The sequence below is a fragment of the Suncus etruscus genome, chromosome 16 (assembly GCF_024139225.1).
Source record: "Suncus etruscus isolate mSunEtr1 chromosome 16, mSunEtr1.pri.cur, whole genome shotgun sequence".
Taxonomy (NCBI): Eukaryota; Metazoa; Chordata; class Mammalia; order Eulipotyphla; family Soricidae; genus Suncus; species Suncus etruscus.
Genome location: NC_064863.1, coordinates 11,867,759 through 11,895,528, shown reverse-complemented (window position 1 = coordinate 11,895,528; position 27,770 = coordinate 11,867,759). Strand labels below are relative to the sequence as shown.

General features: G+C 44.4%; 1 protein-coding gene across 1 annotated transcript in view; it reads left to right on the top strand.

Moving 5' to 3' along the window:
- The window catches only part of PROM1 (prominin 1), a 104,571-nt gene that overhangs the window by 56,283 nt on the left and 20,518 nt on the right, over window positions 1-27,770 (top strand). Inside the window, exons 5-12 of the mRNA XM_049789976.1 lie at window positions 8,125-8,245; window positions 10,513-10,576; window positions 12,544-12,633; window positions 13,126-13,334; window positions 16,770-16,844; window positions 17,427-17,490; window positions 23,014-23,173; window positions 27,514-27,666. Coding sequence (XP_049645933.1) covers window positions 8,125-8,245; window positions 10,513-10,576; window positions 12,544-12,633; window positions 13,126-13,334; window positions 16,770-16,844; window positions 17,427-17,490; window positions 23,014-23,173; window positions 27,514-27,666 — 936 coding nt within the window. The remainder of the gene's footprint in view (window positions 1-8,124; window positions 8,246-10,512; window positions 10,577-12,543; window positions 12,634-13,125; window positions 13,335-16,769; window positions 16,845-17,426; window positions 17,491-23,013; window positions 23,174-27,513; window positions 27,667-27,770) is intronic.

The following is a 27,770-nucleotide window of genomic DNA, read 5'->3' as shown; positions in this document are numbered from 1 at the left end:
CCAGAAAAGCAAGTTTCCCCCCTCCTCCTTTCTTTGCTTTGCACTTGTCAACACCCCATTTTTCAGCATTCCGAAAAGGCCATAAACAACAACAAAAAAACTCCAACAGAGACCAGCCAGACCCTTATTTCTGAGTTTCCAAATCGAATAAGTCAGTTTCTGCCAATTATAGTAGTGAAAATTGAATCCCAGTCATTCGCAGGAAGACAGCTGTGTGCAAAGTTCATTTTTCACTGTCAAATCTTGGCTAAGATACCATAGGCTCTGTAAAAGGAATGGAGGTTAGAAGACTAAAAAACACAAGACTTTCTTTCTCTTTCTTGGGGATGGGATGGGGTGAAGGATGGGGAAATGTTGTGGGTTGGTCCCACCCAGGGGTGCCAGAGTATCAATTTTCACAGGGCTCAGAGACCTGTGGTGCCTAGGAGTTGACAGGTGTTGACATGTGCAAGGCAAGCTCCTTAATCCTCAACTCTTCAGTCCTAAGAAACTTTCTTTCTCCTTAATTATTTTAGTGCTCTATTTACAAATATTTTTAGTATAGTGGCTGTGTAACTAGAGAATTATTCAGGATTGGGTTTCAGGCATGCAATTTTTCAACACTGACCCCTTTACCTGATATCCATGTTCTTCCACCTATTCCTCCCCACTAGCTTTTCCTACAAGAAATTAATTTATTTAAACACCATGATTATAAGATTGTTCATAATACAGTTGTATAAATTGTAATTTATAAATAGGACTTATACAATTTCATAATATCGTTTTTATAGTTAGAGTTGTTCATGATTGAGTTTCAGTTAATATCCAACACTCTTCATTCACCATTGCTTGTTTCCCTCCACCAGTGTCCTCAATTTTCCTATCACCCTCCTCCCTACCCTCTCCCCTGCTGGAAGAAACCTTTTTTTTTTTACTATCAATTTTTGCTCTTTGGATAACAGTGCTGTTACTCAGAGGATTTTCTACATGATACTTTACCCTCCTCAGCACCACCTTTTCCTCCTCCTGGTTGACCATTTTCCTCCACCATAAGCATTTCTCACCCCTCCACCCCCAATTCTATCCTCCAGTCCCAAGAGATTTGTTTCTTACTAAATACCAGATTTGAAGCACTTTCCTTATTTATTTATTTGTTTATTTATTTTTGGTTTGGGGCCACACCTGGCAGTGCTCAGGGTTTATTCCTAGCTCTGCACTCAGGAATCATTCCCTGAGAATCAGGGGACCATATGAGGTGCCAGGAACCAAACTGGGTCAGCCACATGCAAGGCAAGTATTATCACTCCAGTCCCATGTGAAGTAGAAGACTAGTCATTTCAGCTAAGAATGTTCTCTAATAAATAAATAAATAAATACCAGTTAAAGTCTGGAAACATTTATTTGGCTTTTATTGCCTAATTTTATTGAGTCAGCAGATATTGGTAGGAAAAAATTGCCTTACATTTAAAAAGTTTAGGGGCCGGGCGGTGGCGCTAATGGTAAGGTGCCTGCCTTGCCTGCGCTAGCCTCGGACGGACCGCGGTTCGATCCCCCGGCGTCCCATATGGTCCCCCAAGCCAGGAGCGACTTCTGAGCGCATAGCCAGGAGTAACCCCTGAGCATCACCGGGTGTGGCCCAAAAAAAAAAAACCAAAAAAAAAAAAAAAATTTAAAAAGTTTAGCTTTACTCTTTAAAAGTTTCAAGTGTTTACTTTTATTTTAAAAAAATAATTTATTTTGGTCTAAAGTGATAGCACAGAGGTAGGCATTTGCCTTGCATGCGGCTGACCCAGGACAGACCTGGGTTTGATCCCTGGCATCCCATATGATTCCCCGAGCCAGGAGCGATTTCTGAGTGCATAGCCAGGAGTAAGCCCTGAGCATCACTGAGTATGGCCCCAAAACAAACAAACAAAAACTTTATTTAAGCAAGGTTGTTCAAGGTTCAAGGTTGTTCATAATACAATTTTCCCCCCACAGTTACAAAATTCTTCTTCTTTTTTTAAAAAAATAAATTCTCTATTTAAGCACCCTGATTACAAGCATGATTGTAGTTGGGTTTCAGTCATAAACAGAACACCCTCCTTTACCAGTGCAACATTCCTACCACCAGTGCCCCCACTTCATCCTTCCCCTCCCCTGCCTGTATTCAAGACAGGCACAACATTCTTCTTGATTGAGTTTTAGTTATATAGTTTATAACACCCTTCTCCAGTGCACATTTCCCACCACTACTGTCCTGTTTCCCTCCCACCAAGTGTTTACTTTGAAAGCATACACATTACACTTGACATACACTTAAAGACTTAAGAATATGCAAGAAATTTATTCAATCCATTGTAAGACATAAATGTTTTTTTTTTTGTTGTTTTGTTTTGTTTTTGGGCCACACCCGGTGTTGCTCAGGGGTTATTCCTGGCTGTCTGCTCAGAAATAGCTCCTGGCAGGCACGGGGGACCATATGGGACACCAGGATTTGAACCAACCACCTTTGGTCCTGGATCGGCTGCTTGCAAGGCAAACGCTGCTGTGCTATCTCTCCGGGCCCTGTAAAACATAAATGTATATGTCAATAAACAAGCATTTGTGCTATAGAAATGCATTTCTATCATATACTCCAAAGTTCAAGAAATATTATCATACCACATAAAAGTTCCTATTTTTAATCAAATGTGGGGAACTTCAGACCATTGAAGCATTATTCCTCTTTTAGTCTCTTGTTTTCTCACATACTCATAGCTGAGGACTGAGTGTTAAAAAAGCATATCAATTCTTTGATTTTTCTTACTTCAAATTATTAAGGAATGAAGTAGTGGAGATAGTTCAGTTAGCACAGTAGGCGTGTACAGATAGTACAGTAGGGCTCTTGTCTGACAAGTTGCTGACCTGGATTCAATCTGTGGCAACATATATTGTCCTGTGAGCCCCACCAAAAGTGATCTGTGAGTACAGCAGCTTTGGTCCAAAAAAAAAAAAAAATTTAAGGAATGTTTAAAAGGTGTAACTTCTTTATTTTCTATATGTGTTTAAATGTAAGTTTTAAGTTAGAGATTGCAGGTGTATGGTGAGGCATATCTGGCAGTGCTTAGGGCTTACTCTTGTCTCTGTGGCTGGGGGTCACTCCTAGCAGGCATGAGGACCCTATGGTTTGCAGGGATTGAACCCCAGTCGGCCATGTGCAAGGCAAATACCCTTCCTACTGCACTTTCGCTCTGGCCCCACAGATTGCAAATGGACAGCATCCGTTGAACCTACGTAGCATTTTAAGTTTGGGAGCAGAGAAAGAGCAGGAAGTAAATAGGCTACATGCATGCTTTGCACACAGGGGTCCCCTCTCCCTGCATTCAGCTGCTTAGGATTTGGAGCATAAAGCCAGAATAGCATCACCAGACGTGAACCCCAAAACAATAATGTTTTTTATTCCTTGATTAGTCATTGATATTCCAGGATGGCAGGTTTTGCATCAGGACCCAAATGTCCAGGTTTTAGTGACTAGATAGACGATCTGATAATACAGATTTGCCATAAAGATGAGACTTATGGGGCCAGAGCAATAGCACAGCAGCAGGGCTTTTGCCTTGCATACTGCCAACACAGGACGCACCCAGGTTCGAATCCCTGCATCTCATATGGTCTCCCAAGCCTGCCAGAGGTGAGTTCTGAGCACAGAGTCAAGAGTAACTCCTGAGTGCCGCCAGCTGTGACCCAAAAACAAAAGAAAAAAGAAGATGAAAATTTGCTAAAAGAGCCAGTCCCACCCAACCCAGCCATCCAGCCCAGTCCTAAGCTCTCTCTGCCTCATTTAGCCCCTCTTGTGTTTTTTCCTGCCCCTGTTGGAATTTGCACTCACCATCCTCAATTTGAATACAAAAGTCCCAAGGGGTTTGGAGGTGAGCTTTGAAAATGGGTGAATTGTATGCCCCAGTTCTGTTCAGTAGGGATCAATACTTTTTATTTTAGGTGCCTCTCAACTTGAATAGCAAAAGTAGAAGTTGTTGGATCTTTTAAAATAGTCAACTTTTAACTGTAAAGTGATGATGTCCGTCATTCTAAACTATGATGTCAACAACCCCAAAGAAATGAATGTTAAATGAGTCGATCAAGCATGTGGCATTTAAAATTCAGCGACAGACATAGAGTTGGAAATAGACCCTGAGCACTGCCAAGTGTGGTTCAAAGACAGGGATGGGAAGAGGAGGAAAAGGAAGAGAAGGGGAGGGGAAGAGAGGCAGAGGGAGGGGAAGTAAAGGATAGGGAAGGATTATGTGAGGTTATTGAATGGCAAATTCCTTTTTCTGCTCACAAATTCTCTGGGTCATTTAGTCAATCAAGGAACACCGATAGTTTTTGGACTCAACTCTTCAAACCTGGCCAAATGGATTCAAGGTGTCAGCCTGACCATTTAACCTACCTGCAGGAGCACTTGCCATGGACAGGAGACCGCTGTCTTTTACAAAACTGACAGAAAAACAGCGTCCACCCTTCATAGTGAAATGAGATACCATCAGAACAGAGCAGGGTTCAGTACTCACTTAGCAGAGCTTAAGGACAAATCCTCTGTCCCAAACTCTCCAGACTCAGAATTCTCCAGTGGTTCGCGTTGGACCTGCTTTGCTCCCCAGGTTTGCTTTGGCTCTTATTGAACAGAACTAGTCAGTAGCTGGATAAAAGACCAATAATTTGGACAGGTTGTGGGGAGAGTGAGGGCCCCAGGGTGAGAGCGTGTGAGGCCCAGGAGTATTCAGGTGTTGATCCTGTCTCATCTTGCTGCGCAAGTGTGAAATCTGGCTGCTAGAGAAGGCTCCAGCTGCATGCATTAAGGATCAACATGGCCCCCCACTTCTGTGCTCATTGAACCAATCATTAGCTGGGCACCTTGGTTGTCCTCAATGGGCATGAATGTACTATCTACTAGTGAGTATTGCTATGGTCAAGCTCTGTTCCAGCAGCTGGAGAGAGAGCACAGAGATTAAGACTCTTGCCTTGCAAGTGCCCCAGACCCTGATTTGATTGCCAGCACTGTTTGGTCATCTCCAAGCACTGCCAGGAGTAAACCCCTGAGCACAGAGCCAGAAATACCTGCTTGGCACCACTGGGAGTGGGCCCCAAACCTCCCAAAATCTCATCCCCACCAAAACTGCCTCATATATACTAGTTCAGGCTTAAGAGACATTAAAAATTGGATTTAGGAGAGGTGTAACAATATCTTTCTGACACTGGTATTACAGTATAAGCAAGCCCATGGGATCTCAATACTAATAATTAAAATATTTAAATGACAAAACCAATATAATCTGCATATTTTCTGCAGATGGTGTTGCTAGAATTTTGCTTTTAATAGATCACATCAGTGTCAACATGGAAAGGAATTTTTGAGCATGAGTAAATGCCAGGATTCTCCTTCTCTACAGCGCCACAAACTCTTGCCCCATTTTCACTTCTGCAGCATGAAGGGAAGCCCCCAAAAGAAAGGATCTTTTTTGTTTGTTTCTTTGACCATGCCTGTCAGTGCTCAGAGTTTAGTCCTGGCTCTGTGCTTAGCTATCACTCCTGGCAGTGCTCAGGGGATCATATGGGAGAAAAGCAAATCAAACCCAGGTCAGCAGTGTCTTCCATTGGCAGGCATTTGCCCTGCCTATTTTATTGTGTCTCTGGCTCAGAAAGGGGCTTTGTGATACTCACACAGGACAAGGAAGTGGCAGTGGTGAGGGGGGAAATTGGATTTTTTTTATTTTTGTTCTTGGGTCACAGCCTGTGGCACTCAGAGGTGTGTCTTGGCTCTGTGCTCAGAATCACTGCAGGCAGACTTAAGGAACCATATGGGATGCCAGGGATCGGACCCAGGTCAGCTGCATGTAAGGCAAATGCCCTCCCTGCTATGCTATCGCTGAATTGGGGCCCCTCATTCTGGTCTAGCCTATCGTGCTCTGGAGCTGGCAAGTCAGGCCTCGGGGTGCGTCAGGAAACCCCAGAAATCCACATAGCTCTTTGGGGGAAAAGTGATTTAGGGGTGACCAGTGGGGAGCCTGCAATTCTTGAAATAAAAGCTAGAATGTCAGTGGGGGTAGAGGCGTGTAGAGAGATAGTACAGCCGGTAAGGCATTTGCCTCACATGTGACCAGCCCAGGTTCAATCCCCAGCACCCCTAGAACTGATCCCCTGAGCAAGGCCATGAGAGACCCCTGAGAGCAGAGACAGATGTAAGTAAGCTTTGAGGAGCATAGCACATATGCCCCCAAAATGCCAACAATAAATAAGTTAAAGAGCCAATGATGTGAACAATTAAGTAATTGTCTCCATATGTCCAGGCCTGAGAGATTTCTTAGAAATATGGACCTTTTAAGGCTACTTTAACCTTTTAACCTTTAACCTTTCAAGGCTACTTACGAGGGATTAGTTGGACAGCAAAACAGGCCATTGCCCAGGCTTTGCCTGCAAGAGTGCCATCCCCAGCACTGCTCCTTCCCCTTGAGCATGATTAGGAAGGGAAACCTGAACACCTCCCACTGTGGTTATAAAAGAAATAAAAGGTTTGTGAAAGGAAAAGGGACCCTCAGCCACTCTCCCTACAATGCCACACATGTTACAGCTGAGGATGCAGACTCATAGTGCTTATTTTCTGCTTCAGAATCTCCCCTTGTCCCATCATCCTCCATGTTGCCCGCAGAATGCTCTGCTAGAAACATAGCCACAGCTCCCATAGAAACTTAACCATTTTAGTTACAACTTGGTGTGGTTTTACAAAAATCCAGTTTTCTGAGTTTATGTGTTTCCTTGCTGCCACCTAGTGGTCAGATCCAGCAAAAACCATAAATTCATAACCGGAAGTGTGATCTATTGACTATAAAAGTAAAGGTCAAATGAGATGATTCAAGTCAAGTCATAAAGTTAAGAGGTAGACATTTTAGATGTCTAGAAAAGAGTTTATTATTGTCTCATAGAGCAGCTTTTCTCACAAAACGCCTTTGGGATAGAACTTTCGAAACTGTTGGAATATAGTCCCCATTGGAGAAAAGTGTCCATATCATTAAGAATACATGCATGGATTTCCATGAGGCAAATAAATGCTGCCATCAGGGTAAATCTTCTGTCCCCGACTATGACCACTGACTAGTTTTTGTTCAGTGCAATAACTCCCTGTGAGACAGTATGTTCCCTGGAACTTGGGCCTGCTTTGTGAAACTCTGCTCCTCCATCAAGTTGCATCTGATCAAGAATTTTAATGCTAAGGAACTTTTGAAGACCTTTTATTAATTTTGGGACCTCACTCAATGGTGCTCAATTCCTACTCCTGCTTCTGTGCTCAGAGATCTCTGCTGGTGGTCATTAGGGGATCATATGAGATGTAAGGAATCAGACTGCAGTTTGCCACGTGCAAGAAAAGCACCTTAGGGGTCAGAGTGGTAGCACAGCAGATAAGGCATTCGCCTTGCAAGAGGCTGACTCGGGTTCTATCCCTGGCATGCCATGTGGTCTCCAGAGCCCAGCAGGATTGATCCCTGAATATGGTTTGGTGTACCCCAAAGACAAAAAACAAAAAATGACAAGCACCTTAACCTCTGTAATATCTCTCCAGTTCCTCACAGCTGGCAGGGGGGAAAAATTGTAACAAGGACAATATGAAAAACCCAAAGAATTAGATAGATATATTTTTGTGGCTGAACTATGTAGATAGGTATTAACCTTCATGCACATGCATATGGGAATGAGACTCTCTCTTGTTCTTGTTCTTGTTCTCTCCTCTCTCTCTCTCTCTCTCTCTCTCTCTCTCTCTCTCACACACACACACACACACACACACACACACACACACACACACACACACACACACATATATATATATATATATATATATATATATAAAAGTTTTCAACTTTTCCTCTACATGTTACTGTGCAAACCATTTCAGATCTTAGCCTGGATACATACCCTTAAACTGCAATGTGCAGGCACAAGTCTAGGTGTTAAGTGATGGCATGTTGGTGAAAGCAATGGAAGCAGATGAGACTGGCTGGGACAAGGGTCTTCTTGCCTGAGGCTGTGACTGGGGAGTCCCACATCTTCTTAATGAGATGCCGCCTCATATCCAGGCAAAGCCCTTGGTTACACCATTAATACTCTTTCTCCTCTTCTTCCCCACAGTTTTGGTATTATCTGTGGCTTTTTGGCAAACCGTCACCTCACGAATGTGTCCACAAAAGCCATGAGGCTTGCAGAGAGCAACATAAAGGACTTAAGAACCTTTCTGAACATCACTCCAGCGGTAAAGACTGGTCCCCTAAAGGAGGCTTCCCCTTGGGGTGTCCCAGGGTTCCGTTGTGTCTTTGGGATCTGCATTGATCCAGTAGATCTATGTAGCTGCACGCTCATTTTTGCCATCCTCACTGCGTAAATAAACTGCAACATGTGTGGCTTCCAAAAGTATACAGCGTTTTCAGAACTGGCTCTTTCTGCCTTATTTTATGGAGCCAACACGTCAAATGAGAGTGTCTGTCATAAAAGAGCATGACCATTTTATGAGCCACAGAGTGCTTGAGGAAGTCTCAAGAGAGTCTTCCTAGCCCTGGAGGAAACATCAGTGCTGGGTAGGAAGCTGCTGTTGTGACCAAACTTTTCTGCCCTGTGAACACTCAGATTTGTTCCTATCTCTGTGGCTAGATGTGTAGAATTCCTGGGAAGGGGAAACCAAGAGGTGAGGGAGGACAACAAGGCTGCTGTTTGTCTCCCAGAAGCTTTGGAGGGGATGTCTTGTCTCTTTGTTGGGTGGTGATAATGGAGGTACCCAAGGGTGCTCAGAGAATATTCCTGACTCTGTACTCAGGAGTGACCCCTGGCTGTACTCAGGGGATCATATGTGGGGATTACAGTCCTGATAGCAGCCACTGCAGCTACATGCAAGGCCTTTTATGAGATGCAAGGCCTTGTATTCTGTGCTATTTCCTCGTCCTGACTGGCCTTTGAGAATATGGCTATTAACAGTGATGCCAGAGGGCTGGGAAGATAGTACAAGCGTTAATCTACCCAACCCAACTTTGATCCCTGGCACCATATACCTTCCCTAATCTCACTAAATGCAGGCCCTGGAGCTCAACTCCCTGCCATGAACACCATTGAGGTGGTCCTGGTGGTCCTCAACATCAGGGGGTTTAGTCAGCATCATATCATGAGTTCTAGCCTAGAGCTTCTGTTTCAGCTGACCAAGTATCAATGGGAATGGCCCAGAACCCCAGAGAAGGGCTTGGAGGCCCCCTCACCCCAAAGAACAGGAAAAGAAATAATACCTGAGCCCACACAGTAGTTCTCACCAACTGACTTCACCAACAGCCTCTGCTCCCCGCCCCCCAGAACCCAAGGGTCTTATTAGAGCAGGACATCATCCTCCCAGATATTAGAGTTTCAGATAGCGGCAGAATTTTTTTTTTTTTAGCGGCAGAATTTTAAGCCTTGAGAAGGACAAGAAATGGGACCTTTGTTTATTTTTTTTTTTCAGTATTGACAGAAGGTGATTTGGTCCTTACAGCCTATCCGCAGAGGCAAATATTTTGTTTCTCTGAATCTGTAGAAGAATATTGTTTTTAGTTTTTATTTTTTTAAATACCTGTTCTAAAGAGTCTAAATAATTCCAGCTGGTGAGGATGGTGTCATTTTTCCTGATTTGTGGTGGCTTTGAGGGAAATGTATTGTTGGTCTTTGGGACAAATACAAATTTCAAAGAAAGTCCAGCACAGAGGTGCATTTGCCTTGCACATGGCTGACCCAGGTTCACCAGTTTCTATCCCCAATATCCTACACGGTGTCTCCCCGAGCCTGCCAGGAGTGACTCCTGAGTGCAGAACCAGGAGTATCCCCCCCAGCACTATCACGTGTGCACCCCCAAAGAAAGAAATCAGCCCAGAAAGGGAGGAGTCAATTTGCGGAACTACTCTTGAGCATAAAAAGGCAGTTAGAAGACCTTTAATCATTATAGAAATGAACAACTTAAATAGTGACCCTCATTCCCACTGAAACTATGGGGCTTCTGGAGGGAGAATTAGGACATAGAAACTCTAGTATGGTGCATTATTGAGGGGAAAAATCGGGCACAGAAATGCTTCCCAGGAGCATGAGAGGCTCCTTTGCAGGCTGGCCAGAATTTCAACTCTGCATCAGATGTCTTCAGGTGGAAGGTTTCAGATGGTCTTGCATTTTTTGTACTTCCACCAGCTGGAGGCGACACATCCTGTCTGCCCCTGGCTGGTCTGCCCAAGTCTTACTTGGCGGGACAGAAGGCAGTGGGCAGGCCAGCAGCTCGGGTCCACCCCAAATCCCCACAACCAATCTACAGAAGCATGAGAAATCTTCTCTCTTAGGCCGCACAGAACTCTGCCATGGAGTTCTGAAATCTGGCTCTGCAGCAAGAGAAATCACTCTAAAACTCTGCCAGCCTCTGAAAGTATAGTCGTTCAGAAAGATGTTTGCATGTCAGGCTTGTGGCTTTGAATGTCTGTCACCTGATGTGGTGTCATGTTTTGTCTGTCTTACTTTCCTCAGCAAATCGATTTCGTGTTGGACAAGTATAATCCTACGAAGGAAAAAGCGTTCTCGGATCTGGACAGTGAGTGCAATGTAGCATGACCGCCAACTTGTTTGCCTGGACTGAAAGATGAGAGGGCCACAAAACACGGAGAAATGAGGGGTGCTGTTTGTCTGCATGACGGTAGCATGAACAGGAGAGAAACCCCCCCCAGAGCTGGCGACATTGGCCATTTGCTACTTAATGAGTAAAACCTGGTGTTTCTTGTAAGGGGGCTTTTTCTCTCTGGGGAGATCATATTGCTTGGTCTTCATTCTCTAGGTAAGCAAGAAAATAGGATATTTTTTGTTTGTGTGTTTAGAGGGAGAGGTGTGGGGTTTGGGGGTTACACCAAGCAGGACTCAGTGGCTACTCCCAATTCTGTGCTCAGGTGTTACTCTTTGCAGTATTCGGGGGACCTTGGAAACCCGAGGATCAAACTGAGGTCAGCCACATACAAAGGGAATTGCCTTAACCCCTGAACTATTTCCTTGGCCAGTGTTTGTCCACATTTGGAGATGCTTTTGAGGGGGAAGAAAGTTGAACCAGCATTAAGTGTTTGGGACAGGAATGCTGCTAACACCCTACAATGCACACACACACACACACACAGAGACACACACACCACCACCACCACCACCACCACCACCACCACCACCACCACCACCACCACCACCACCACCACAAAGAATAGCCTTGTCCCTCCAGTGTTAACTATGTCATGATTGAGAAACCCTGTTGAGATGGGGAGCACTCACAGTTTCAGTGCAAAATGGGCCACACCAGGCCCAGCTGAAAACTCAGGCTCAGTGAAAATCCTAGTCTGCAGTGGTAATTTCCCACCAAGGCCCCGTCCATACTGTGTCTTTGATGAATATGAAGTAACCTTCATTCAAAACCCAGTAATCATTCTCGAAAGCTCGTACTCCGTTTTTAAAAATAAGTGTTTCATTTTTATTATGTTTTTATTTTGTGATGTATATTTGGTATTGGGCTGTGCCTTCCCTATACCACCTCTTGAAATACTCTTTCTTCTTGAAAGAAGGCAAAGAAATATGTTTGGAAATAATCAAACTGTATGAAATGACAGGGAATGGAGAACAGAGTATGTAAATCCCAGCTTCATGAGATTACTTTCTAATACTGCTTTTTGGACTGAAATTGTGGCTAACCTGGTCTTTGAATGTTAATGTTTAGCTAGTTGGGTCATTGCTTAAAGCAGTTCTTCTTGTCCTGTCAACAGTACTTTCTAACACATATACTACTGTGTTACCACAGAGAAAAAAATTATTGGAGAGAATCTCCATTTTATATGTAGGTTTAGGTACTGATGGTGATGTTTTTAATGTGCTGTTTTGGACATAATAAAGAATTACTTCTCCAAAAAAAAAAAATAAAATAAAACAAAAAAAAACCCTAATCTGAAGGCACTTCTTTGAAGAAAAATAGACAGCCATGTTTGCCACAGGAACTTAGAGTTAATAAATTCAAAGTCCCCACAGCAAGGCTAAGAAAGAGAAGCACCAGGCTGTTTCCACTTGATGGGAATGTTGAAATGCTACCACATGGGCATATCTTGAGGCGGTTGATGCTTAGTGAAATAAGGCAGTTGAGAAAACACAAAGGCTGGAAGATCCCTCTCAGAGATGGCAGGTCAGAAGCAAGGCAAATGAAGAGACAAAACAAGCTCTCAGAGTCTAAGTGGCCCCCAGAAATGAGGGAAGTGGGAGGCGAGCCATGGGGGTCCTAGCCTGATGCTGGAAACAAGCTGGAGTTCTGACAGATGGTGGATAATGCTGAGGTCTGTGTCGTGTTTTTAAACCTAAGTTGCTTTGCACAAACAAGTCCCCAAGCCCTGCTAGAGGTTCTAGAATGCACACTGAGATCTCGCTGCAGGGAAGACTGAGACAGACTCATTTCCAGGCCAGCCCTGCTCTGCAGTGGGGAGTCGTGGCTGCAGAGAAACAAGGCGTCTGTCACACACTCACCGGCCCTGTGCTTGCTTCTAGATATCAAATCACTGCTTGGAGTCAGAATCCACCAGGCGCTGAAGCCCCAAGTACTCCCTGTACTCAGCAATGTCCTGTCCATGGCACTGGGTGAGTGCTGTATTGGGTGAAACCCAGGGTGTCCCCGGTGGTCCCAAGCCCACCAGTGACCCTCTGGGTCTTGGAGGCCGGGGGTAGGGATATTTGCTTAGCAATTCCATCTTCGGGAAAGAAAAAAGCTAGCTCAGACGCATTTCATGTGTGATGTTGCTCTGGATTGAAGGTGCTAATTCATCTGGCCGGGCCAGGAAGGCCAGGTGGCACTGTTTCCTGCCATCACAACCAATCAGTGCTGTCCCCAAGCATCCTGATTTGTCCCAGGCCTATTGCCCTGTTTCTGCTTTGAAGAAACCCCAAGTAGGAAGTCCTGGTGGGCTGGCTGGTTGGCTACACCTCTCTGGTCCTCTACCACCGCCCTGCCCACAGTTGCCCTCATTAGCACCTGCAAGTGCATTGTGAACTCCTGAAGGGTCCTTACCAGAGACAAGGAAGGATCTTGCCAGGTCCCTGATGAGGCTGATGGGTGCCTCTCTGTCTCTGTAGTAATCAGAAGGACCAAAGAAAGCTTGATGTATGTGAACCAGAACTTGACCGAGCTGCGAATAGCAAGCCAGCAACTCAGCTCCAGCCTGCAGCAGGTCAGAAATAACCTGGAGCAAACCCTCAACAGCAACGACTGCAAGAATAAGCCCAGTTGTGAAAGCATCCTCTCCTCCCTGAGTGACTTGGACAACAATAATAATCTGGCACAGGTGAGGGAGGCCACCCTGTTCACCAACAGGGTCTCTGGAACAGCAGGGTGGAAGTCAAAGGGGATGCTCTCTGGAATACCGTGTCTGCCTCCTCAACTGTTACCACACTAGAAAGGTGGAGGGAGCAGGGGAGAAGGAACAATGGAAAACTATTTCTAAAGGGTTTTAGGCTATTGACCTAATGGAACACAACAGAATGAATTCAGCTTTACAAAGGAAAGGGAAGGCATATTGCATTTTGTTTAGATCTTGAACAATTAAAATAACTTTATTTTATTTTTTAAACTTTTGATTGATTGATTGATTGATTGATTTCTGGGCTACATCAAGCGGCGCTCAAGGGTTACTATTGTCTCTGTACTTAGAAATCACCCCTGGTAAGCTGGGGGACCATATGCGATTCCGGAATTGAACCAAGTCACTCCCAGGTCAGCAGCATGCAAAGCAAATGCCTACCGCTGTGCTATTTATCCAGCCTCTAAAATTGTATTCTTTTTTTTTTTTTTTTGGTTTTTGGGCCACACCCGTTTGACGCTCAGGGGTTACTCCTGGCTATGTGCTCAGAAATCGCCCCTGGCTTGGGGGGGCCATATGGGACGCCGGGGGATCGAACCGTGGTCCTTCCTTGGCTGGCGCTTGCAAGGCAGACACCTTACCTCCAGCGCCACCTACCCGGCCCCTAAAATTGTATTCTTAAAGGTCTGTTGATTAAAAATATTAAATATATAGTGTACCGTCCATATGTTAGGTGAGGCCATCCTAGGCACCATGTTTCTAGTCCCTCAAGTGGATGGGTCTGATGAAGAAGGGTAATGGCAGAGAAATAATTCACAACAGTCAAAGTTTCATTGGAGTCAGCTTGCTTTATTCCAAGGCTCTGTCCGCCATATGCATATCCTCACATCTGTTTCTCTAAGCTTTCTTTTCCAAGCAGCTTTTCGCTGCTTCTCTTCTGGCTTTCTGCCTTTTGCTGCTCCTCTTTTGCTTCCTCTCCTACCTTCCCCCCAGGCAGACATTTTATTCTTCATTTAAAATAGTCCACCCCATCCCAGGTGAGGGTGGGTCTGACCATCCAGGTGGACTTTTATATACTAAAAGAAGATGTTAGAGAAATGGGAAGTTGGCAGGCTTACATTTTCAAGTAGGCGTTAGATTAAGCCATTCATCTTGTTTATGAACCATCCAGTCCTTGCCCTTCCAGGGATATTAGTAGTTTTCTGATCTAATTCCAGCACTCAGTGGACCTGGATTGTTCTGTTTTCCTAGGTTTAGGCTCAAACTGTATATGGCACCACTCTGATTACTTTCACACGCTTTTCTAGTAACAATGAGGTCATCAGACCAAATCCTCAGGATCCTCAGGATCTCATTACCATAAGCATTATGGTGTCTTTCCTATTAAAAACAAAACACACTATCCTATTTAAAATGCAGAGTCCATTGTTATACTAGCAATCCAGGGGCTAAGAGTGGAGGAATGGAAGGCATGCTGGGAAGAGTGGCGGCGTCGGAGGGAGGTCAACACTGGTGGTGGGAATGGCCTTAATTCACTGTTACTCTTTACCTTAAATATAACTGTGAAAGACTTATAATTTACATTAGTCTCAATAAAAATTATTAAAAAAATGTGGGGCCCAATCATAAGCAAGCTGATTAGTAAGCAAATAGGGGCCAATAAAGACTAGTCAGGTAGGTAAAATGTCCTTTTAAAGTTGAAGCCATTCAACCTCAAATCTTTCCATGTTCTTTCTAGCTTGACATAACTGTCATGTGATCATTCTAAACTAGGACACACCCCATGCAACCATCTGACTTATAGTTCATACGCAAATGTTGCTCATTTCTCTAAGACCTGCTCTTTGGGGGCTAGAGAAACAGTACGTGAGGTAAGATGCTTGCCTCACATGTGACCTACCCCTGTTCAATTCCTGGCACCATATATGGTCCTACCAAGCACCCCCAGGGCTTATTGCTGATCACAGGCAGGTACAGACCTTGGAGTTTCACACCACCCTTCACCCACTGATCAAATAAATAATACAACTATTATTTACATCATATTATTATTTATTATTATTTATCTGCTCTTTAAAACTATTTTCGTCTTTTGGGGGAATTTAGGCCACACCCAGTGGTACTCAGGAGTTACTCCTGGCTCTGCACTCAGAAATCGCTTATGGTGGGCCAGAGGACAATATAGAATGCCAGGGATCGAACCCAGGTTGGTCCTGGATCAGCTTCTTGCAAACTTCCACTCACTGTGCTATCACTCCAGCCCCCTATTTTTGTCTTTTTTTCCCTCATCTGTGTTCCATCCAGGATCATACACTATCTCTAACTTCTCAAGTCTTTTGACTCTTTTGTTCTGTCTCCAGTTCTTTTTCTTTTGTGATGTAGGTTTCAGGACTAACAATTAAGTATACAGAGTCAGCTTCCATTTAGCTTTACCTGGTGGCTCCCTCCTGATTAGATTTGCACTTGGCCTCTTTGTCAGGAACATCACCAAGGGGTTATGTTCTTTCTCTACACCCCACTGCAAGAGATCTCTGATATCTGCCAAAGATTGAGAAAAGATAAAGTTGTATAAGTAAACATTCCACCTTGCAAAGGGAAGAATAGTTTTGAGACCACTTGCCAGTTTAACCAACCATTGGGCTGCTTGTCAGTGTGAATTGTTATGGAAAGCTGTTCACAGTATGTCCCACAAGATTCTATATCTGAACATCGTGAGGGAGCACATGAATATTTGATCCATAGTCCATTTCTTCTCCTCAGTTTTAGCTGATTGCAACTAGCCAATATATACAAATGACTACTTTAGGAGGCTTTTTTTTCCCCAAGCAATATTCTCTTAGTTGAGTAAAATGTAGACCCCGTCATCTAGAGACTGAATTGGAATCAAGATACCTCTTCAAGGGACCAGAGCAGTAGTGCAATGGGTAAGGCCTTGCACATAGCCAACCCAGATTTGATTCCAGGCATTCCATATAGTCCCCTGAGCCATCGAGGAGTGATTTCTTTTTCTTTTCTCCTGATTAAATGAATTTATTTTTTAAGAACCATTTAAAAAATAAAAGTTTGGGCTAAAAGAAAACATTTTTCATCTTTATTTAAACACTGTGATTACAAATATAATTGTAGTTGTATGATTTCAGTCATATAAAGAACACTCCCCTTCACCAGCGCAATATTCCCCTCCTCCCTACCCCATCCCCGCCTTTACTGGAGACAGGCTTTCTACTTCCCTCATTCCTTCATATTGTTAGTATAGTTCTCAATGTAGTTATTTTGAGGAGTGATTTCTGAGTGCAGAGACAGGAGTAACCTCTGAACACCGCTGTGTGTGGCCCCCAAACAAACAACAATAAAAATAAAGATACCTTTTCTTTTTTGGGGGTAACCAACTCATTTTACTCCCCTCCCCATAATTTTCAGCTTCCATCTCTGGACGACAAAGTTCATAGTATTGATGAAGTCGATAAAATCAATTTGCTCCTCCTGGTTGAAAAGGTATGTTTTCTTCTTTTGTGTTTCATTGTTAAAGGAGAGTAACTTGGTGTATGTGGCTAACTCAGGTTTGATTCCTGGCACACATGACCCCCTGAGCACACCAAGAGTAATTTCTGATAGCCAGAGTAATCTCTGAGCATCACCAGGTATGGCTTAAAACCACTCCCCCTACCCCCATAAAAAGGCAAATACAAATTAAAAATCAATAAGCCAGGAATTGGATTTTGCTTCCCTGCAGGCTGATATTTTACAGGGCTGGGGGCTGGACCTGTGCCAGTTTGATACAAGATGCTGTACCTCTTGGTCCAGGAAGCATTCTGGACATAAACTGAAAGGATAAAGAAATTTGAATATAAATTAATAAATATTTAACATGATCAACAGATACAATTGGTAGAAAGTCCTTGCAAAAGATTGCTTTAACTTCTAACGACCCTGTAAGTGATTGTTCCAGCCTAAAACAAGAATGGTATGTTTTCATTTTGCTGCTCTAGGACACACAACACTGGGAGAAAAAACAAAATGCATGATGGGAATTCGTTCTTCCATTTACTGTTTAATTTATTTGGAAATGTTTTCTAGGGCAATGCAACCTTTAACGATATCCCTGAGATGGTGCAAAGTCAAACCCAAAACTTCATAGCAGGTGAGACTCACAGTTTGGCATTACTTGGCATTTTTCCTTTGTTGAGATTGATTAGTTGGTACAAAGAAATGTGGAGGATTGTGTTCTTTTCCCTCATACTATATGGTCCCTGGGGCTGGAGTGATGCTACAGTGGGTAGGGTGTTTGCCTTACGCACAGCTAACCCAGGTTCAATCCCCAACATCCCCATTTCAGCCCACCAAGAGTTAGCCCTAAGTACTGTCAGGTGTGACCCCCAAACAAACAAATAAAAACAAAAATGTCCTCATATAGGAACTTTGAGAATAAGTCTCTTTTCTGTTGAAACACATTTACACATTTAGAGAACAATTTATTAGGAGCTGGAGAGATAGTATAGTGGGGTAAGGCACCTGCCTTGCAAGCAGTTGACCCAGTTTCAGCCTTATGCACCACATATGAGCTCGCCAGGAATGATCTCTGAATGCAGTCGGGAGAACAGCCTAAGTACTGCCAATGTGCCCTCTCCCCAAAAAACAAAACCAGTAAGTTACCCCCCCCTTTTTGAACCCCTCCAACTGCCCAGAAGCTGCTTGGCAAGGACTAGGGAGGGAGGAAGGAAGAGAGAGAGGGAGAGAGAGAGGGAGGGAGAGAGAGAGGGGGAGAGAGGGGGAGAGAGAAAGAGAGGAAGAGAGAGGGAGAGGGGAAAGAGAGGAAGAGGGGGGACAGAGGGAGAGGGGGAGGGAGAGAGGGAGAGGGGAGAGAGAAACAGGGGGGAAGAGAAGGGGGAGTGGGAGAGAGGGGGAGAGAGAGAGGAAGAGAGAGGGAGAGGGGAGAGAGAGGAAGAGGGGGGACAGAGGGAGAGGGGGAGGGAGAGAGGGAGAGGGGAGAGAGAAAGAGGGGGGAAGAGAAGGGGGAGTGGGAGAGAGGGGGAGAGAGAAAGGAAGAGAGAGGGAGAGGGGAGAGAGAGGAAGAGGGGGGACAGAGGGAGAGGGGGAGGGAGAGAGGGAGAGGGGAGAAAGAGGGGGAGTGGGAGAGAGGGGGAGAGAGAGAAGGAGAGAGGGGAGAGAGGGGGAGAGGGAGAGAGGGAGAAGGGAGAGAGGGGGAGAGAGAGAAGGGGGAGGAGGGAGAGAGAGGGGGGAGGGGGAAGGAGAGGGGGGAAGGGGAGAGAGGGGGGAGGGGAGAGAGAGGGGGAAGGGGAGAGAGGGGGGAGGGGGGAGAGGGGGAGGGGGGGAGAGAGGGGGGAGGGGGAGAGAGAGAAGGGAGGGAGGAGAGAGAGGGGAAGGAGGAGAGAGGGGGAGGGGGAGAGAGAGAAGGGAGGGAGGAGAGAGGGGAAGGAGGAGAGAGAGAGGGGAGGGAAGAGAGAGAGGGGGGAGGGGGAGAGAGAGAGGGGAGGGGGAGAGAGGGGAGGGAGGAGAGAGAGAGGGGAGGGGGGAGAGAGAGGGAGGAGAGAGAGGGGAGGGGGAGAGGGGGGAGGGGGGAAAGAGAAGGGAGAGAGAGTAAAATGGGCATGGAACTTGTCTTGCACAATGTCAACCTAGCTTTGATCCCTGGTGCCCCATATGGAGCACCTCCAGGGGTAATCCCTGAGCACAGACCTGAAGTAAGCCCCGAGCACCATCAGGTGGTACTCCCAAACAAATAAACAACAAACAGAAAAGAAGCAGATTGGCACTTGGAGAAGTTAAAGGGAGGTACCCCAGTTTATTTCCACCTACTGATTCCACTCCACCATCACCCAAAATAGTGATGCTTTGAGTTCATTTTACCCAGACCTCACAGGCTGCAGTGCTTCATTTAACTAACAAACACAGGGTTGCGAACTTACAGGCAGCCATTGGAGCAGTTAGTGATGGATACATTGGCTCTGACTTCCATGCAGACATTTCCACATTGTACTTATTGGCAGTGCCGGAACAGACTTGCTCCCTTGCCCGTCTTTGTTGTCTCCTTGTGATTTTTGATCTGTTTGTCATTGCCTGGTCCCAAGAATGGGTCACTCGAGCTCCTACCTCTGGTTTTCTGCCCAGTTCCAGTTGACATCTATTGGCCAATAATTTTTTTTTCACTATGGGAGATAAAAACTACCTGTCTGTCATTACAAGCTTCTTGGCTTTTTTTTTTTTTTTTTGGGGGGGGGGGCACACCCGGAACTCTATGTTCAGGATTCATTCCTGGCACATTCAGGAAACCATATGGGATGCAGGGAATCGAACCCGGGTCAGTATGTGCAAAGCAAATACCCTACCCACCCTATTATCTCTCTGGCCCTGTTATTACAATCTTAGCACTAATTTTCTTTTTAGAAAGGAATGTTATTTATCAAGATTTATTTTGTCTACTGGTGCTGATATAAAGGCTATTTTATGTACTTAAGGTGGTTTACAATTTAAGTGACAGAATAACGAAATCCCCTTGTATCCTGGTTATAGATTTTGGCTATGGGCACAGAGAAAGGATATGAGACAGTTCTCCATGTAGAAAGGAGCTAAGCCTGGGCTTGTTACTAATATAAGACTCTCTTATGTTTTGATTTCTTTAGAAAAAGTGAGCTCTACTGGGTGGGCATGAGAGGACAGTGGGGGAGAATGCTTACTTTAAACAGGACTGACCCAGATTCAATCCCTAGCATTGTATAGGGTACCCTGAGTCTTGCCAGGAGTGATTCCTGAATATGGAGCCAGGAGTAACCCCAAAGGATCACAGGAAGTGCCCCCCCCAACAAAACAAGAAAGTTATTTTCTCAGTGTTTCTCTTTCACTTGTGAGTCAAGACATTTTAAAACTGTAAGAGTTATTTGATTTTTGTTTTCCTACTGGGGTTCTTTTAACCCATTAAAGCTCTGGGTTTTAAAAGACGGGAGAGCAGTATTTTATCCTGTTACATGTGTCTTAGATGCTCTGTGTGTTCCCTACGGTTTAACGTGAAAGACCAGCTCCTTCCTGGTGCTAGCATGGAACAGCTATGCTGTCCACTGCTGACTAATCTGTTCCTGTCTCTTCCCTCCTCCTGGACCTCTTTCTGCCAACCCATGCAGTTCTCCACTGTAAGTCTAGCCAAAGGAGCTGTACAATTCTGCATGAGCCAGCCTTGCCTCTTTTCCCACTCCCCACACTCCATCTCTGTCCCTACCTCACCCCGAGTTATTGCCTAAACACAAGCCAGAGTTTTCCCAGGTCTATTGAGGCACAAGCTGCTCAGTCAGCCAAATTACCCACCACTCATTTCATATCGTTGCAGAAAAGTTAAAACCCCCGGGAGATGGGTTGGAGCAATGATAGCACAGCGGGTGGGGTGTTTGCCTTGTATGCGGCCGACCAGATTCAACCCCAAGCATCCTACATGGTCCCCAGAACATTCCATAATGTTCCCCAAGCACCACCAGAAATAACCCCTGAGCACCATGGGGTATGGCCCAAAAGCCAAAAAATACACAAAATCATTGCTCTCTTGTTTACAGCCTTTAGTTGTGCCTACCTTCCGCCACTCAGACACACATCCTCAGAGCACCATGGCACTGCTGGGCCTGCGGGTGGGAATGAATCAGGCATGAGGCCAGCCCAACTTTCAGCTGAGTGTACACTTAGCTGGTCATCAAAATCTGGGGACATGCAGCAATGTGTCTGGAGGACCCCAGGAGAGGGGATCATAGAAGGTTCCCTGGAGGGGGGCACAGGCAGAACCACTGAAGGGGTCAGGCCAGGAATCTGAGTTAGAAGCAAGACAGTGGGAAGTGCCAGTTTAGAAATCTAGGGAACTCATCCCCAGAGTGCATTTCTTAGAACTACAGGCTTGTTAAGAATCCTGGGGCCTCAGCACTCATGGGAATTGGGCTCCAAGTACTGTGGAATAATGGGCTTGATGCCTCTAGCCTTTAGATTTGGGCAAACGGGCCCTTAGAAGAAGAGCCCATCATCCAGCCCCCCATGTGACAGAGTTTTGGACTCTGCCACACACACTCTCTCTCTCTCCCTCTCCCTCCCTCTCTCTCTCCCTCTCCCTCTCCCTTCTTCCTTCTCTCTCTTTCTCTCTCTCTCTCTCTCTCTCTCTCTCTCTCTCACACACACACACACACACACACAGTAGCCTAGAAATTCGGTTGGAGCGGGCTCACCTTTGCTTTCTTGCTGCTTGTCTTTTATTTGGGGCAGTTCATCTTGTTTCTGCTGCTATAGGCACATGTCCCCCTTTTCAGATACAGGGCATGAGTGCCCGGGGAGAATTTCTGAGGGTCCATGTCAAGAGCCATTTCTCATAAAGCCAACCATAGCCCACAATAGGCAACAATTGGGTGTGGTGATTTATCCTAGGGTACCTCATAGTATATCATTTTCCAAAAAGCTGAAGCTGCCCTTCTCTCCTCTCTAAAGGACTGGGGTGAATGTTCATAGCAGCTCTTGGACTACTGGGAAATTGTTGGTTTGGGGTGTGTGTGTGTGTGTGTGTGTGTGTGTGTGTGTGTGCGCGTGCATGCGTGCGTATGTGGATGCTCATACAAGACAGAGGCATAGTTTAAGCCTCAGTGTATATGATTCAAATAAGACTTGACCAGACTACTGTGTTCCTAACATTGTTTAAATAGGGGAACTCCTATGTTATTAATTTTTCTTTTGCCCAATACTACACAAGAGTTAGATAAAACCCAATTCTATCCCATTCCTGGTGTTTTCTGCAGCAAAGATATTCCAGAGAGCACTTATCTCCTTGACCCTTAGCATTGCTCATTTGAATTGAGCAAAACAGGAACTGAGAATCCCTTCTTAGGCCCCACCATGGCTCACAGAGGCAAGATGCTTGCCTGCCATGTGCCAGGCCCAAGTTCAGTGCCCAATATCACACACCCATCCTCCAAATACCACCATATATGGCCCCATATTCCCTAGCAAAACTGGGTCCTCAGCATCCCAGCACCCAATGCCAGTTAGGTACCACTCCACCTGTTACTGTTGAGACAATCTCCAACCTGCCAATCTCTTTCCCAGTGGAATACATGACACTTATAAAATTCAGCTTTTTATTTATTTTTTTATTTTAAGACCATATCCAGCAGTACTCAGGGGTCGTTCCTGGCTCAGTGCTCAGGAATTATTCCTGGTTGGCTCAGAGGACCATATGGAATGCCAAGGATCAAACGCAGGTCAACCATGCACAAGACAAAGGCTCTATCACTCCATCCCTCAAAAAAATTCAGCATTTTAATTTTTTTAATTCAACATTTTTAATAAGAACATAACACTTAGAAAAATGTCTTCCCTACAGAAGCACAATGTGACTTTTTATCACTGAACCCATTTCTTTAAATGTGAAAAGAAGAAAACTCTGGCTTGATATCAGCACTGAAACATGCATGTTAGCACTCGTAGCTTGATGCTTTCTGAAATAGTCTCTTTTTCGCTGGCCTGGGCTCCATTTGTGCTTGTAGTAGAAGCTTTTCTTTATTGTAGACATGTGCAGCACCCAAGAGAAAGCAAGATGGATCAAGTTTTTCTGCATTTTTCTCACACCAGGTTTTGGGTTTTTTTGTTCGAGTTTGGAACAATATATCTGAGGTATTTTTGCTTTCAGATATCAAAAAGAGACTGAATTCCACTGGTTCTCAACTTGAAAACATAACTAAAGATCTGCCTATTCAGGATATGATAGCCAATTTTACGAGGAACATTGATGACTTTGAAAGTAGCATTGACCCTTATTTCACCTTAATGGAGAAGTATGACCTGTACGGGTGAGTAATGCCTTGGTGATGGGAAAACAGAGCTGGGGATGAAATTGGGATAAAGGTGTGTCTCTGGGAATCAGGTTAGCTCCAACAAAACCCTTCCTATTCTCTTTGAACTTTTGTTTAAGTGTTCTAAGAAATTGGGAGCCATGGGCTGAAGAGATAGTACAGCTAGTAGAGTACTTGCCTTGCATGTGGCAGACCCATGTTCAATCCTTGCCATCCTATGATCCCCTGAGACCCACCAGGAGTGATACCTAAGTGCAAAGCCAAGAGTAACTCCTGAGCATCACTGGGTATGGTCCTCCCTCCCCCAAATACTCCCCCATAAATGGTTTAAAAAAGAAGAAGAAATTTGGAGCTAGGGAGATAATATAGGAGTAAATCTGGGTTTGATCCAACCCAGATTGGATCTCTGGTACCACATGTCCTCTTGCCCTCAAAACCGGAAGGATTTTGGCATAACAGGACCTGGACACCATTTCTTGAGTCCCAATGCCCTGCCAACTTGTCCCTGAGCCACTCTGAGCACTTCTGGGGAGAGCCACATTCCCTCCACTAAAGACCAAAAACATGAAAGAAATCAGAAGTGTTTGTGTTGGTAGCACATAGGCTATAACTGTAAGAGTGCAGAGAGGATTTTTACAGAGATGCTGTGCAAATTCAGGAACGTTCCCTCATAGGCATGTCCATTTCTGAGCATAAAGACTGCCAAAGACTAACACCGTGTATGAAGGTAAAATTCAAATGGATTAAAGACCTTGATATCATACCTGAAACCATAATGTATATAGAACAACACGTATGGAAAACACTCCATGACATTGAGACTAAAGATATCTTTAAGGAGGAAACAGCACTCTTCATACAAGTGGATGCAGAGTAAACAGATGGGAATATATTAAGCTGAGAAGCTTCTGCACCTCAAAGGAATACAAGGATAAATACAGGATACAAGAGCCACCCACTGAGTGGAAGAAACTATTCACCCAATACCCATCAAATAAGGGGCTAATATTCAAAATATACAAGGCACTGATAGAACTTTACAAAAAAAATCTAATCCCATCAAATATGAGGAGAATAAATGAACAGACAATTTGTCAAAGAAGAAATACAAATGACCAAAAGGCACATGACAAAATGCTCCACATCTCTAATCATCAGGGCGATGCAAATCAAAACAACTATGAGGTACCATCTCATGCCACAGAGATGCCACATCACAAAGAATGAGAACAAGCAGTGCTGGCAGGAATGTGGAGAGAAAGGAACTCTTATTCACTGCTGGTGGGAATGCTGTCTAGTCCAACCTTTATGGAAAGCGATATGGTGATTCCTCCCAAACTTGGAAATTGAGCTCCCATACGATCCAGCTATACCACTCCTAGGGATATACCTGAGGAACACAAAAATACAATACAAAAATCCCTTCCTCACACCTATATTCATTGCAGCACGATTTACAATAGCCAGACTCTGGAAACAACCAAAATGCCCTTTAATAGATGAATGGCTAAAGAAACTGTGGTACACATACACAATGGAATATTATGCAGCTCAGGAGAGATGAAGTCATGAAGTTCTCCTATACATGGATGTTCATGGAATCCATTATGCTGAGTGAAATAAGCCAGAGAGAGAGATAGAAGCATAATAGTCTCACTGAACTATGGGTTTTAAGAAAAATGAAAGACTTTTTTGCAATAAGTGTCAGAGACAAAAGAGAGGAGGGCTGGAAGTTCCAGCTCACAACATGAAGCTCACCACAAAGAGTGATGAGTGCAGTTAGAGAAATAACTACACTGAGAACTATCATAAAAATGTAAATGAATGAGGGAAGTAGAAAGCCTGTCTAGAGTATAGGTGGGGGTGGGATGGGGAGGAAGTTAGATTTGGGACATTGGTGATGGGAATGTTTCACTGGTGAAGGGGGTGTTCTTTACATGACTGAAACCCAACTACAATCATATTTGTAATCAAGGTGTTTAAATAAACATATCCAATAATAAGAAAGTATACAATATACTGGCACATAAAAATTAAAAAAAAAAAAGACTGCCAAAGAGTTCTGTGTATACAGTTCTGATGACCTTAGTGGCTTCTATTTTTTGTTTTGGTTTGGTTTTGGGTCACACCCAGCAGTGCTCAGGGGTTACTCCTGGCTTTATGCTGAGAAATTGCTCCTGGCAGGCTTGGGAGACCACATGGGATGCCAGGATTCGAACCACTGACCTTCTGCATGCAAGGCAAACACTTTAACTCCATGCTATCTCTCCGCCCTTCTTAGTGGCTTCTAAGCATCTGAGTTATACTTGGACCCCAATCAAAGCCTAATTGTATCTGAAAGGACCATTTGAGTATTAGCCATTTTTGTTGCCTTATGAAGGAAATCAAAGAAGATGGATTCTCACTGTGGGAAGGGCATCCTTGGAACTAGCCTCTGCCATTGCTCCTACTATTGGCAGTGAGGGTGACCCAAAAATATTCAATGATCCTGGACACAACAGGCATTATCTCACACAGGAAAGGGGGAAGGAGGGAAAGACACAGAGGACCCTCAGGTCCACTGTCCCACCCTTTGATCTATCCTTGGTATCCCTGTCACTGTCCAAACCAATACATGCCCCCAGAGAGGTTCATTCTTAATGGGTCACATCATGCAAGAATACAAAATAAGTTTTTTTTAAAGTAAGTTAATTCTTTAATTGAATCATCATGAGATAGTTACAAAGTTGTTCACAACTGGACTTCAGTCAAACAGTGTTTGACACCCATCTCCTAAATTCTGGTTGTTGTTGACATTGAGGTCATGCTTTTGGTAACCATAGAAACCCTCAACACTGTTCCCTGTTTCACACCAAAAGAAACTGAGGGACAGGGAAGGGAGGCAGCTTCAGTTCAGGAACAAGATAAGTAATGTTGAAGTTTCAAGGGCCTTCTATTTGTGACTGTTCAGAAATCAGTAAGTTGGGGTTCATCCTCCCTTCCAGCAAGTAGCTGATGGACACCTCACAGCTTCTTCCTCAGTGAACTTCCAATCACCTCAGAGAGGACTTTTATCACTTGTAGAAGAAATGGACGCCTCCTTCCTTCAACTGACCCAGCCCTGAAAGGATGTGCTTGTCTTAAACAAACATTGGGAGGTCTGATTAACTGGAACAGATTTCTGACTCCTGCTCCTCGACTTATCTCATTTTACTTTCTCTGTCTCTGTTAAAAACAAACAAACAAAAAACACCACCCAATGGGAGCCGGATGCTTTTACAATTGTTCTTCATGCAACAAAAAGCTTTAATAGCAATCTTTTGTCACAGAAGCAATATAAATATAAATATAAAATATATATAATATATATAAATATAAAATACATCATTTATATTAGCATTTTTATACCTACATATTTATATATATGAATGTATATTAACACCTTAAAGCTTGGGAAGAATTTTTCCCCTTGGTTGTTCTTCCACTGCTGGAAATTATTTGTTCCCAAAAAAACAAAACAAAAAAAACCAAAAAAATTATTTGTTCCTAGGAAAGCTATAAAAACAGATTAGGAGAAGACCTACTGGTGCCAGAGCCATAGTACAGAGCATAGTACATAGAGCCATAGTACATAGAACATTTGCCTTCCATTCAGCTGACCCAGGTTTGATCTCTGGTGTCCCAGGCATTCCCTTGGCACTCCCCAAGTATACCCTGAGTGATTTCTGAGCTCAGAGCCAGGAATAAACCCTGAGCACTATCAGGAGTGACTGAAAACCCAAAAAAGAAAGAGATAGAGAAGATAGATTGTCCTACGTATATCAAGGGCTAGTACCAAATGGAAGTTTGCCTCCTACTGTAATTACATTTCATGTGTTTGCAAAATTATGAACGATCCAATGTGCACATGCTAGATAATGAGCAATTTTTTGCCTCATTAAGGAATCCAACCCTATTCCTCTGAGTGACCTGTTGAGTATAATCAGGGAGAAGAGCTTGTTTCGTCTTCATCTGTTGTCTGCTCCTGCTCTCTGACTGTCTGACAACATCAAGTACCCCTGAGATCAGTCCAAGTCTTAGCAGTTATCAAGAGCCTTGGGGAAATTGAGCAAAGTCTCCTTTTTAGCCCTGCAGGTAGGAAGCAGAAGAAATTAGATCAGGTCAAAGCCAAGACTGATGTGAAGGTCTCTTGTTGGTTGAGTGGGAGGACTTGGAGGAAGGAGAAGAATCATCAATCTGGTATTTGGTTACCAGCTCTTCCTGCCCTTAAAGCCCTGAGCTGGGCCTTTTTAGTGTAATGCTGATATAACTCTTGTCTTGCACTAACACCCCAATTTTCGTGCTTTCTTCACCTTTAGGTGGGTCATTAAGTTGGTTCTCTGCTTCCTGCTCACCATCATAGTGACTTTCTATTTCCTCGGCTTACTATGTGGTACAATTGGCTACAGCAAGAGGGCCACCCCAACCACCCGGGGCTGTGTCTCCAACACCGGTGGCATCTTCCTCATGGTGTGAGTGTTTGCGTATCTTCGCTACATGGCGAGAGGCCGTGTGGGGAGGAGGGCGGCTGGTGATGCCTTTGCCAAGTTCGGTGGCCTCAGGCCTGGGTACTCTG